The sequence below is a fragment of the Monodon monoceros genome, unplaced genomic scaffold (genome assembly GCF_005190385.1).
Source record: "Monodon monoceros isolate NGI ecotype Baffin Bay Population unplaced genomic scaffold, NGI_Narwhal_1 Super_Scaffold_20, whole genome shotgun sequence".
Classification (NCBI taxonomy): Eukaryota; Metazoa; Chordata; class Mammalia; order Artiodactyla; family Monodontidae; genus Monodon; species Monodon monoceros.
Genome location: NW_021703777.1, coordinates 116,708,546 through 116,721,752, shown reverse-complemented (window position 1 = coordinate 116,721,752; position 13,207 = coordinate 116,708,546). Strand labels below are relative to the sequence as shown.

The 13,207-nt window shown below is 36.1% G+C and overlaps 1 protein-coding gene and 1 non-coding gene across 2 annotated transcripts in view; one reads left to right on the top strand and one right to left on the bottom strand.

The window, feature by feature from the left end:
• Window positions 1-13,207, top strand: part of PRDM5 (PR/SET domain 5) — a 211,136-nt gene that overhangs the window by 96,871 nt on the left and 101,058 nt on the right. The window contains exons 4-7 of the mRNA XM_029234546.1: window positions 2,548-2,722; window positions 5,116-5,290; window positions 6,790-6,911; window positions 10,773-10,852. Coding sequence (XP_029090379.1) covers window positions 2,548-2,722; window positions 5,116-5,290; window positions 6,790-6,911; window positions 10,773-10,852 — 552 coding nt within the window. The remainder of the gene's footprint in view (window positions 1-2,547; window positions 2,723-5,115; window positions 5,291-6,789; window positions 6,912-10,772; window positions 10,853-13,207) is intronic.
• Window positions 12,341-12,447, bottom strand: LOC114903322. Its single transcript, XR_003795708.1, has one exon. It is a non-coding gene; the product is annotated as a U6 spliceosomal RNA (small nuclear RNA).

Genomic DNA, 13,207 nt, shown 5'->3' with positions numbered 1-13,207 from the left:
CAGAGAGTTTGAGAGAGCTCCAGGGATTAGAAATCTGGTAGGTTCTAACAATCAGAGGTTTTGAAGAAGGAGAATAATATAATGAAAGGTTGTTGAGTGATTAAATCAGTAAGGAAGCAATTTAACAGGATACTTCTTACAATAATTTTATTGTGGTGGCAAATGAAAAGGAAGAGGCTCTTGGTCTGGGTAGTGGTAGGAATTATATGTAGAGAGATATCTAGATATCTATCTGCATTAAATAAATAGATTGGAGCTGTACCTGTCATGACATTTCTCTTATCACATGTTTGGCACCCAGATAGAACATGTACTTGATCCTTGGAGCTTGTAATGCAGCCATTACTTTTGTTAAATTGAAGTTTTAACTGGTATGTTAAAATTTTCTTTTATTACAGAACCCCTAAATAGGCATGTTGTGTCTTACGATTGCCGTTTAAGTTAATGCTATCATGTTTTACAATTAAAAATGATTATCTTCTCTTGGTGCTATGAAGGTCATTCATTATAAAATGAATGACTAATATGCTGGAAAGACATTTCAGTTAACTTTCTTGGATATTGATCAGATAACCACTAAGGTTTATGATTATTTTCTGAAATCTTCATTAGGTGAGCCCTTTGTTGCTTTGGTGACTCTTTTAGCAAGTAGGTTCCAAAACCTGGAAAGTGCCGCTTCTGAGTTAATTGAAAAAGAAATCTTTCTTTTGCTGAGTGTCCGCATTAGTTTTTGTTTGTTTTTGTTGCATTAAAAGTAACAGTTGTATAGAAGTTAACTGTGTTCTTAATTAGAAATAACTTTCTGTGTTTCTGGAGGTATGAAATTCATGAACTTCCAAGAATGCTGTAAAATATTACAGGAACTTCATTTAATCAACTGCAGCTAATGGTCAATGTGCTTCATTGCTTTGAACTTCGGAGTCAATCCTCCCTTACACAGTATGTGATAAATGTGATCATAATTTCTGCCTCATCCATGGAATTTTCTAATATTTATTGTTTTTAAAATTGCATTTTTAAATTGCAAAGTAATCTTTGTTGTAAGAAGAGACTAAAACAGTATTCAATATAGACTCCTACTTCTCCCAGCCTCAAAATGATAACTTTATAACAGTTTGATGCATATTTTCGAGTTTTTCATGGGGCTCTGCTTGTGTATACATACATATATATACACGCATACATTCATTACAGATTTCTCCTACTCCTCTGTCTCTCCCTCCCTCACCTAGGTGCTATGGTATTGCCAGAGGAGAGGAGGCTTTGTTCTGTGTTCTTCGCTTTATTGGATTTCACTCCTGGGTGGAGCTTATTGTCCTTCTTCTTTCCCTCACTTGCCCACCGCAATTCAGGTTATGCTTTGCTTCTCTTTATCCTCAGCAGCCAAGCTAGGAGCCCTCCCAGAACAAACCCTCAACTGTGTAAAAGACATCAATTCAGGGTGTTTCTCCTGGGGACTGCCGGCTAAGCAGCCCCAATTCTGGCTTCCCTGGTAATTGGCCCCGGGCCCAGAGGGGCTTTTTTTTTTTTTTTGCGGTATGCGGGCCTCTCACTGTTGTGGCCTCTCCTGTTGCGGAGCACAGGCTCCGGACTCACAGGCTCAGCGGCCATGGCTCACGGGCCCAGCCGCTCTGCGGCATGTGGGATCTTCCCGGACCGGGGCACGAACCCGTGTCCCCTGCATCGGTAGGCGGACTCTCAACCACTGCGCCACCGGGGAAGCCCCAGAGGGGCTTTTTGTATCGTTGGTTCCAAGTATGAAGTTTCTCTGGGGTTTCCTTGGGTTATTCTTTGCTGCATTCCTCTTCTCAGTCTGTTATGGGTTGAGATTTCTTCTGCGTTAGCAACCCTGGCTAATTTCTTCTTTTGGAATTTTCTAAAAAATGGTGGTATGTTAAGGGTGGAACTTGCTTTCTTCTTTCTTCTGTCATTTTAGTGGGATTTAGGTACACGTGGTGACCCAGTCAATGTTTTGAACCTCCCAGGTACCTAGTCTTTTTTCTATTCCCGGTCCAGCTTTTTGGAAATTCTTTCAGGGTTCATTTGCAGTTCCTCTGGTTTGTGTTATAACTTGAAAGTTTTCTTCTTCTTTCAGTTTTGCATTTTATATTAATCATAATTAAGTCATTGATATCTCATTGCTCTCTGTTTGGGTTCAGAAATGACACCATTACTTAACAAATTTATTTTCTACTGCATTTATGGACCTCCACAAGGTGTTACTGCATAAAGCCAATTAATGATGCAAAATTTAACTTTTAGAAATTTAAATAATTATCCTTATTTCATTTGATAGGTATAATGTCACTATCTTTAATATATATTTGTAGTTTATTTGCCAGGTGACTAAATATTGTCAGTTTCCTTTTTCAGTGTTCAGATCAAGTGGAGATATAAAAAACGGAGCAGTAACTTTTCTTGAGCCCATGATACTCAGTGTATCTTAAAAATGATTTCTTAGTTACCATCAGAAACGAATGATTTAGCTTTTTTTATTATTGAGGTATATTGGTCATATAACAGCACATATTTTTAATTTTGTCTCAGGAAGGAGAAAACATTTTCTATTTGGCAATTGAAGATATAGAAACAGACACAGAGCTTCTGATTGGCTACCTGGATAGTGACATGGAGGCCGATGAAGAAGAACAGCAGATTATGACAATGATCAAAGAAGAGGAAGGTAAAAATTCTAAAGGACAATCAACAGCTGGCAGAAAAGGTATTACCTCTAATTGATGGTCCGAGAGAATGAAAATTGTAGGAGAAATAAAGTTTGAACTGTGCTTGATTATAATTGCAATATAATAGGGTGTTCTCGAAATAAAGTTAGTTTTTGTCAGAACTCTCGGAGGATATTCAGTTGTGTGCCTCTCTTCCAGCAGGAAGGGAATGATGGGTTGGGGTGGGTGATGGATGTGCCCTGTAGGACTGCCAAGGTCAGCGGCAGCTCCCAGCTTTCACTGCTCTCACTGGTGGGTAGCCAGTAATGAGGATTTTTGTACTCCAGTCCCGAGTCTGCCATTCATCCATGTTATAACCAGGCAAGTCACTAACTCTGAGACTTTACTTTCTCATCTGCACATGGGGAAAGGTGAGTGCAGAGGTCCTGCTGGGCCCTGTGGGATTATTCCTGGGCCTCACTCTTAAGATCCTTTGAGAATCTGGAGCATCTGGAAATCTTTCTTTGTTCTGATCATAGAGGCCTACAGCATTGCTGGGTTGTTCTAGTAGGGTAACCAAAAATGTATGATGACCATAGGTAGACTTGCTTAAATCAGCCCTGCAATCTAGGAGATAGATGTCACTTGTTTGTCATCTGCCAGGGAATAATCAGTTGTTATTAGGGCTTGTTTCTGTTTTGTTGTGTTTTACTCCTGATGGGGTTTGAGGGAAATTTGAATGGTGTTAAGGGTGTTCACATTTTGTAAAAGGTTGATACTTACTATAGAGAATTTTTCCATTTTGCTTAACAAAGCCACTTCAGAAGTGACCCTGGTTTCTTTAGTCACTGTGGTATTAATGTCTTTTATATGAATTTTCTATTCTAACTGTATGTCATTGGCTGAAAAAGTATGAGTATTCCCAAGTATTGCCAGATTATGCTTCTGTTTCTTTATTTTAGTTGGAGTATTTAAAAGGAAGATGAGGACAGGCTATCTGTTTTGTCTTTCCAAATATGCATTATGCTGTTTGGAATGTCAGATTTGGGGTGATGGGAATTATTTCTGTACTATTCTATGTTTTCTTTATTTTTGTATTTATTTTCAGTGTTGCCCCCAGGGTACGGTATTACTGTGTCCACTATTTTACCTTAAAAATAAGTCTCCTACTTATTACTACCCTGATTTTTCTTTATTTAGTTAACAAAATATCAATTTCTATTACTTTTGTAAGAAGAATCAACAGAAACTTACACAGATTCTTAGAACATATGAATCACGTGCTTATATTGTTGATATTTTTAGTTTAGAATTCAGTTTTGTTTATAAAAGCAAAATATAAAACCCAAAAAACAAACAAACAAAACCTCCCCAAAACAGAAGCAAAACCAACCAAACAGTGATCAAAAGAAACAAAGAATCCACTCAAATGTCAAACAATGGAGAGTTTGGTTAAATAAGTAAATTATGGTACCTTAAGTTAAAAAAAAATTTGACTTGAGAAAATATTAAATGGAAAAAAGAGCAATACATGAAATTGCATAAAAAGTATGATCATAAAGGTTCTTAGACTGCACATGAAATATGAATGCACAAAAGACAACTCAGGCATGGAAATAGATTACAGCAGTTGTCTCTTCATGGTGGGGTTATTGGTGATTTTTATTCTCTTCATATTTTCTGCATTTTATCTAAATCTAACCTTGGGACTTCCCTGGTAGTCCAGTGGTTAAAACTTCTCCTTCCAGTACAGGGGGTTGCGGGTTCGATCCCTGGTTGGGGAGCTAAGATCCCATCTGCTTCGCAGCCTAAAAACTAAAATGTGAAACAGAAGCAATATGGTAACAAATTCAATAAAGACTTTAAAAATGGTCCACATCCAAAAAAAATCTTTAAAAAATTAATCTTATTTGATAATCAGAAAAAATATGTAATTTAAGAAGCACACTTTGAAAAATTTGGGTAGAGCCATGCGAGTCCATATAGGACTGACAGCCAGAGAGACAGTGGAGCCTCACTCCACCTACTGTAACGAGTGCTGTTTTTATGACCTTGGCCTTTTTTCATATATATGTGAGATTCCCCTTGGTAATTCAACATAGTTCCCCTTGCTTGAGTTTTTCTCTTCTTGCAGCTAAAAGTGAACTCAGGATAACCCGTTTCAGGGAAGACTTTGCCGATGCAATTCAACATTTGTTATAACTCTTTGATGTGAAAAGTTAATGTTACAGGGTAAATTAAAAATTGATTTTGATTGTATTAATTTGGTGAAACACAAGTTAAATGATTTAAAAAATAATGTATTGTTCTAGTAACACTTCCTATTATTTTTCATGGGCAACCTATTCATACTCATAGAGATAATAAAAATTTACTAATCTGGTACCATTAAGCACAATTAATTTTGATTTTAAAATGAGGGCAAAACTGAGCAGTTCTTGGCTCTTCGCAGATCGCTTTGGCTGTAAAGAGGACTATGCCTGTCCCCAGTGTGAATCGAGTTTTACCAGTGAGGAAATTCTTGCTGAGCATCTTCAGACATTGCACCAGAAACCCACAGAGGAGAAAGAATTTAAGTGCAAGAGCTGTGGGAAGAAATTCCCAGTTAAACAGGCTTTGCAAAGGCAGTGCGTACATTCAAGAGTATATCTAAAATTATAAGCTGACACGTTGTTTAACTGTTTCATTCAGTTTGTCTTATAGTTTCTAACCTGTGTGCGTGTGTGATGGTGTGTGTGTAGAAATTAAGCATTCTCTATTGTCACTGTCGTAAACTTCTCTTACTATAGTACATTGGTTTTTGAAACATTCTGATTATGAAGTTTAACAACTAAACATTGTTTATGCTAATCAATCTTTGTCCATTTAATAACTTGCCGTTAAATATTAAGCTCATTGCTGTACTAATTTGAAATCTGATATGCATAATTTAGCTAGTGCTTTGAGGTGGCAGATCAAGTTTCAGCGGTCTGCATTCGATATTCCCTCTGAAATGTGTAAAAAAAAAGAAAAGAAATAGTTTAAGAAATGGAGAGAGTTCAGAGTATGAAGAATACAGGGCCATTTTGGGAAGCACTGTTTATTTCCTAGCAATGTTGTGGAAATAATTTAAAGATGAAGGTATGATGATGAAATGAATTAAATGGTCCCAATCATTGCTCTGCACCCTTTATTATTTTAAATATATTAACAGCATATTAAGTTATCCTTTTACTTAAGTATTGTACAGTATCGTGAATTATTAAAAATGAGAAAGTGGATACATATATTTATAAACTTATTTTTAACAGAATGTCACCTTGCATATGAGCAAGAAATCTTTAACATAGGCTTAATGTTTCATTTTTTAATTCATTAAAGTAAAATTCTGAAACATGCTGTATTTCATATTAAGACAGTTTTCATATATGCATCCACTTTTGCTTATGAAATGTGAGGTGAAAAATTTCTGTTCAAAACTTAAACTTAAAACTTGGAAATTCTCTTATACACTCTTTAAAAAACCAGGCAAGGGCTATATAGTTTTTAATGAATAGATTTTAAAACTGCATTCTAGTCAGCTTTTATTCAATTTAGTATTACATATTCTACACCAAACATACTTTTGCTGAACTGAGTCTTATAGTTCAACTGTAGGTGCTACTTAAAATTTTAAAGGGCAAAAGGCAGAATGAAAGGAGAGATCATGAATGTGACTTCATTCAAAGTAGAGATATTTTCATAAGTCTTTGTCTTAGACTTCCAGTTTTTGTTTTTTGTCCATTTCCCCTCAGTGTTCTTCAGTGCTCAGCGAAAAGCAGTCTGAAGGATTCTTCACGAAGTTTTCGGTGCTCTGTTTGCAATTCTTCCTTCAGTTCAGCGTCAAGGTTTTGTATCTGAGTTATCAGATGGCTGTTATATAATTGCGGGTCATCATAGGCATGCATGCTTTCATGCTTCTTAGTGATTTAGTATCATATGGCTGCAGAATTTCAGTGCTTTCCTTCCTACCTGCCTAGGTAACACTTGTAATGACCCTGAAACTCTACTGAGGAGCATGCATTACAAAAGCCAACCTGGATGTTAGAAGTTTGTAGGTGTCTTCACCATTTCTTCTCCCTGTTTCCCATTCCTGGTTGTCTTGTAGTTTTGAGCAGCACCAGGAGACTTGCCGGGGAGATGCCAGGTTTGTGTGTAAGGCTGACAGCTGTGGAAAGAGACTGAAGAGCAAGGATGCCCTGAGAAGACACCAGGAAAACATCCACGCCGGTGAGAACTCATCAGAGGGTTGTTTTTAAAGGGGCTTCCTCTCCCCAGGCCACAGCGATCTGTTTTTAATTCTCACTCTTGAGGAGAGAGCTTGCTTTTCCATTGTATTTCACACAGATGTAGAGCTCTGGAAATGGAATTTTTTTCTTCCACTGAGCGCTATTTCTTTTTGATTTCAGCAATATTCGTCATTTTTCCTATCTCTGAATTAATCATAACTGGAAACCTAAGCTAGAATCTAGTTGTGCTTGGTAGCCAGGTGCATTAAGAATTAATGTTTTAAATAATAATTTTAATATTTTAGCATGTGAAATTTCTCTTTTAGTAGATATATTTTAAAACTGTTAAGTGATGCCCTTCTGCCTTAATATTTTTACAGTAAACTTCCATTTTTAAAAATCCTTATATTTCTTCCATATTGGAGAAAATTACTGGCTACATTTTGACATGCTAATTGAATATATTTGGATTTATAAAGTAGATACTATTTGAATTCCTTCTAATGGCTAGCTAAACAATAGGACAACTAGAAAATTTGTCACTTAGATTTCATCTGCTTGGCACATGGTAAATGTATTTTGACTTTAGGGATTGACTCTGTTGCACTAAATCGAACAGATGAATATTGTCAGAGTGAATGTTTTATTTCTTCAGCGTCTTTTCCTTAAAGGAGGCTGAGGTTCATGGCACCCCTCTTATCCTTCTATACTTCCATTTTTCTCATGTGTTTACTTTTGCCGTTGGCTTCTGGGTGGAAATGTCTTTCTGCATATGAGGAAAGTGTTATTTCTTTTCTCCTATCCTGTTTATTCTCACATTCAGGAGAAAAGAATAACCGGTACTCAGTTTCTGTTTCCTGTATTTGTTCATTGTCCAAAAAGTGTCTCTTTTAATGCTAGTTACAACTTCGCACCACCAGTTTGGGCTGCACACTCACTACAAGCCATATTTGAAAGCTCAGGGTGGCAGAAGGTAAGGGCTTGTGAAATGCGGCTTCAGAATGGTGCACATCACTTGGACTTCACAGTGTTCTGATTTCTTTCTTTCCTTTTGAAGGATATAGAGAGGATGACATTTTTCTGAATTCTTTCTACTTGGGCCTTTCCTATCTTTGCAAAAGGCAATCATAACTTTTGGATAGACCTGTCTCTTCCTAGTTTTCGTTTTTTTAAAGCTGTTATGTTTAAAATGCTGTTCTTAATTTTCTCCATCTTTGTCTGCAATGTATTATAACAAATCTTTCATGTCATTTTTAAAGTTAACTTTGCTGAACTAAGTAAAAAAACAGATGCGCACTGAAACTCTGGAAACTTGCATTCTTGTTATTGGGCATGTGGTCTTCAGACTGTGCTAGAAGCATAATTTCTTTGAGGCTGCTTGTAGTTGGTCTTGGATATTAAAATATTACTGATTCTGAAAACTTACGGTGATTTTGTAGGAAATAACATAAAAGGAAGTTTTTTATTTTCCTGTGTTGTGGATCACATAAAATATGAAACTTACTGTATTTCAGCCAGAGGCCACCATGCATACTTCTTGCTGGAATTGGTGCTCAATCGGTCATTCATAGCCCCTCTCTTGCTTCTTCCCTTGCATCTGTTAGCTACACAGACATTTGGGGAAAGAATATTCCATATACAGAATAGCGAAAAAAGCAGTGTTCATACACATGGTCGTAGAACGCTTTACTGTAGAAAGACAAAGGTATTCAAGGAAAGAGAAGATCTTGCAGCTTTTACCACCGACAATGACAAATGTTCCTCGTTAGATGATATGAATTGAAGATGCTGAGAAGAGAGAAGCTGAATTTTAAAATATGGATCACATTTTTCCATAGAAACTGTAACATATGGTGGGTAGGTTCTCAGACTAGCCCCTAGAAGCACACTTAACCCACATAGTGCTGAAACTCGCAGTACTTAAGTGACTACGTATTCAGTACAGTTGTATTAATTTTCAGTGCATCTCCTACCTTTGTAAGTAATGTGTTCCTGACTGTTTTTGAAAGCTGAATCAGAAAGTCAAATGTCAGACTTAACCTGAATATAGTAAAACTAAAATGGTATAAAGTCTAGCTGTGGCTTTGTAGATGCTATTGTCCTTGAACCTGGGGAAGCTTGTAGGGTGACCTTCCCAGTTACTCAAGAGGAAACAGTGAAGGGTCTAACTTCCTTAACTCACCTTAACCATCTTTCTCTTTTGATTTCGATTCTGCAGATGCCGACATAGAGATTTTGTATATATGGGAAATAACATTTATCTACATTCTCAGGCAAACAGTCATAAACTTTTCCCATGTTTCTTCTCTGAGGAATTAGGATTCCAGTCCTAGGGTGAAGAATAGAAGCTATAGGAGGAGAGAAGAGGTTGAAGAGTAGGGATGGGGGTTTGGTGTATTGCCTGTGATTCTAGCTGGAGGAGCCATGGCAGGAGTATTGGGATAAGGTGAAACAGGTGGTTGTGGAAATGTCACTTCTCTTTCTCTTCTCTCCCTCAAGCCTGACCTACCTTCTGGGAAAGAATAAGGTCTAGTCTCAGAGAGCAGCTGAGTTGAGGGATAAGCTAGGGAAATAAAGGATTGTGGGTTAAAGGAGGGACATACCCGCTGATGCAAGCTGGAAAAGAGGGAATATTCTTTCTCAGTGGCCCCTCATGTATAATAGATATGGATGGAGAATTGATGACCAAATGCATGCTGTCGGATATTCATTTTCCTCGGGAGAAGTTTCTCCTTTAGTAGCCATATTACTTGTCAATCACCAAGAAAATTTTTCTTGGCTATACTATTTGGCATGCTAAAAATAGTGCATTATATGAAATCCGTATCTTGAATGATAAGACAAAAATTAATCTTTTCCTTTTTCTGAAAGTGTTGCTGTCTCGTAAACAGAGTCTTTTAATCAAGTCATTTTGTAATCGTGTGTTCTACTGATTTTAGATTTCTTTCCAGAAAATAGAGAAGTGAGGTAGTGGATGAGGTTGAGGTTTTGGCAGGAATAGCCCTGGATTAGTCATTTTGGGGGCCAGGCAGTGGCTACATGGTGGTTCATTTTATTATTTGTTTACTTTTTGAGTATTTGTAGTCAATCAATTAAAAATTGAAAAACCATTCTGTGGTTACTTATGGTCGTGCAGATGTTGTTATATCGTATTTGAAAATCTTGTTTTGTTGAGTCTTTTGTTTTTTATAACCACTGTGAAATTTGAAATTTGAAATGGTCTACTATAATTATAATCACTCTATAAGAAGACAAAACTGAGCTTTGTTTTGATTTGTAAAATAATATGAATGCCAATATAATGTTTCATTGTTCTTGATTTTACCTTATTCTGGTTTTTAACATTAATATGATAAATCATATACTCTCAGATCTTGCAGGCTGATCAAGTCTAGTGCTGAAAAGAATAATCTCTGAATTCCATTCTTAAAAATCCAGCTGATTAAATCAAATATTCTGTTAAAATTTAAAGCAAGTAGCAAAATCAACTTACGAGTTAATAAATACAGGTTTTCTTTTATGTACACATTTGATTAATTTTAAGTTTTCACGGAAGTGTGCTTTTCTCTTTTAATACTAAATTAGAACGTGGAAAGGTGAAAGGCCCATTTTATATATGTAGAAAGTGGTATACCAAGCTGAATATTCTCAGATTTTGAAAGCGTTTAAAATGTAGCCTCTTCTTTATCTGAGTTTAATGGATATCTCTACAACACTGAAAATTTTGGAGTTGTAAGTTAAGATGAAATACCTGTTTAGAAATTATAAATCACCTAGAAACACTGTATCTAATACTCCTCTTAATATTCTCATATAAATCATGGTGGTACTTTATTTTATTTTGTTTGTTGTTTTTGTTTAGGGGATCCTAAGAAAAAACTCATATGTTCAGTGTGCAATAAAAAGTGTTCTTCAGCATCAAGCCTGCAGGAACATAGGAAGGTCAGTAAGATAAAGACTAATGCTCATCATAGTGTAAGATCTTTTAGTCATTTATAGTGTCGGCCATGAAAATTTTTAGCTGATTTTTGTATTGTAAAGACAGAGTTTTGTCATTAATTTAACTACTAACATATTCTAAAATGCAAGACTGATATGCAGAAGAGTGAACTCTCGCAAAAGAATATTTTGAGTTGTTTATTGTTGTTCAGAATTAGTAGAAATATTTCTCCACCACAGTATTGTGTCTGACTGACACCTCATACTGGTTTCAAGCTTTCCCAGTTGCTGTTTGCTCAGGAAATACTATATATTTGAGGAAACCATATATTTTTGTGTATTTATGATATGCTCTGCAGTGACATTTAGCTTAAAATGGACGCATATTATAGTTAAGTGTGGCAAAACGAAGACAAAGAGCTCTGTTGTTTTGAAGAGCTAAAAATAATGTAGAAGAATGTCAGAGTGTTGTTAGCAGAAACGATTATGCCGTTGACCCTTGAACAACAGAGGTTTGAACTGTGCTGGTCCACTTTTAGCAGATTTTTCCAGTAAATACATACTCCAGTACTACACGATCAGGGGTTGGTTGACTATGCAGATGCGGAGGGCCCGCTGTAAAGTTACATGATTTTTCCACTGCAGGGAGAGGTTGCGGGGTGGGAGTGGGGTGCAGCGGGTCCAACCCCCAAAACCCCATGTTGCTCAAGGGCCAACTGTGTTAGGAGAAAATAAATTTAATACATTTTGCAATAAGCATTAAACTTACTAAGTTGCTATCTTAATGTGAAAGTTATCCTGAAAAGTAAATGACAGTTATTAACCCTAACAACATTAGCACTAGTTAATAGAATTTACGACAGAATAGAATTAAATTAAAATTTAGATTTTGTTCATATCATGGCAGAGTCCAAAAATATATTTTATGTTATATTACAATAACAAAGATATAAATGATTATTTCCTGAGTTCATATATTATTTTTTCAGAATATCTAGGAGCATATAATATTGTCTTTTAGTCATTTAATACTAAAGAAGAGAGGAGATGATACTAGTGAAAGTAAAATTTTACTTTTGTTATGGTTTGTAAGTTGAATTTTGTCTCTTTGTGTGTGTCTGTATTCCAAAATAACTTGGCAGGCCTTAAAACTCATATGATATTCAATGCTGTAACTCCAAGCATGTGCTGTGGATTTAACCTGTAACATATAAGACAGTTGAATTGTTAAGATGTCTGAGGTTATATCCTACATGTCGAGTGATTATGATCCTTAGGGAGAAATAATGCAACAGCACTGGACAGGAGTGAAGACAGTGGATGTCATCTTCTTCTGTCCCTAACCCCCCATGTAACATTGGGCCTGTGTTCTCTCATTTATGAAGTGTGACTTTTGAACTGATCAGTGTCTTTTAATTACTTCTCTTAAGTGCCATGAAACTACTTTTTTTTTCTTTTCAGTTTCCATGTGGTTATTTTTACAGATTGTTTAAAAATATGGAGTACTTCAAGAATTTGCTTATAATTCTTGTTCAGGGACCATGCTAATCTTCTCTGTATCATCCCAAATTTAGTGCAAGTGCTGCTGAAGCAAGCACTGAAGCTACTTTTTAAGGGAAGTTTTGCACAGAACTCCAGTCCAGATGCTGCTGCTTTTACGTCTCTCTTCCTCCCTTCTCATCACCCTTAAGGTTTCTGAAGCAGAACCTAGTCTGAGACAAAAAGATTAAATCCAGTTGAATAAACATTAAAAAAAAAATCCTCATACTTTTATAATTCTTTGCTTCCCTTCCCTGATCTTAAGAAGTTGAAATTTAAGATATCTTACCAAATTTCAGATTTTCCCAAATAGACTATTTCAACAAAGTTGGTACTGGGGCATATTTCTGAAAAGTGGTCTCTTTTCCATTTATTTTCTTCATAACATAAGAACTTTTCCCCCAGGGAATATCTTGGTAGATTTAAATCCTACCTGGTGGTGGTGGAATACAGCCGTTCTGTTTCTGCAAATGTTAATAACTTAGTAGCTCAGTGCAGCTCTTCATTACAGCATAACTCCTCTGACTTAGCCTTTCTGAATCCACAGGCAGCTTTTACTGACTCCATTTTTGACTATTCTTATAGTTGGGTATGTCTAATGTCTAATAGAGTTTGGTTGTAGTATTTCACCTTGCCAGTAGATGGTGCTGTATGAATAGGTCAAATTTATATTATAGTCTAGAACAGTGTCTTACATTACTATGTACTGCCCTATATTACAATAAGATATATTATGATCCTTCCTGAAAATTATTTAATTTGGGACTTCAAATGATAAGTTATTACCATCCATGTCAATTTAATAAGCTGGACATTTTA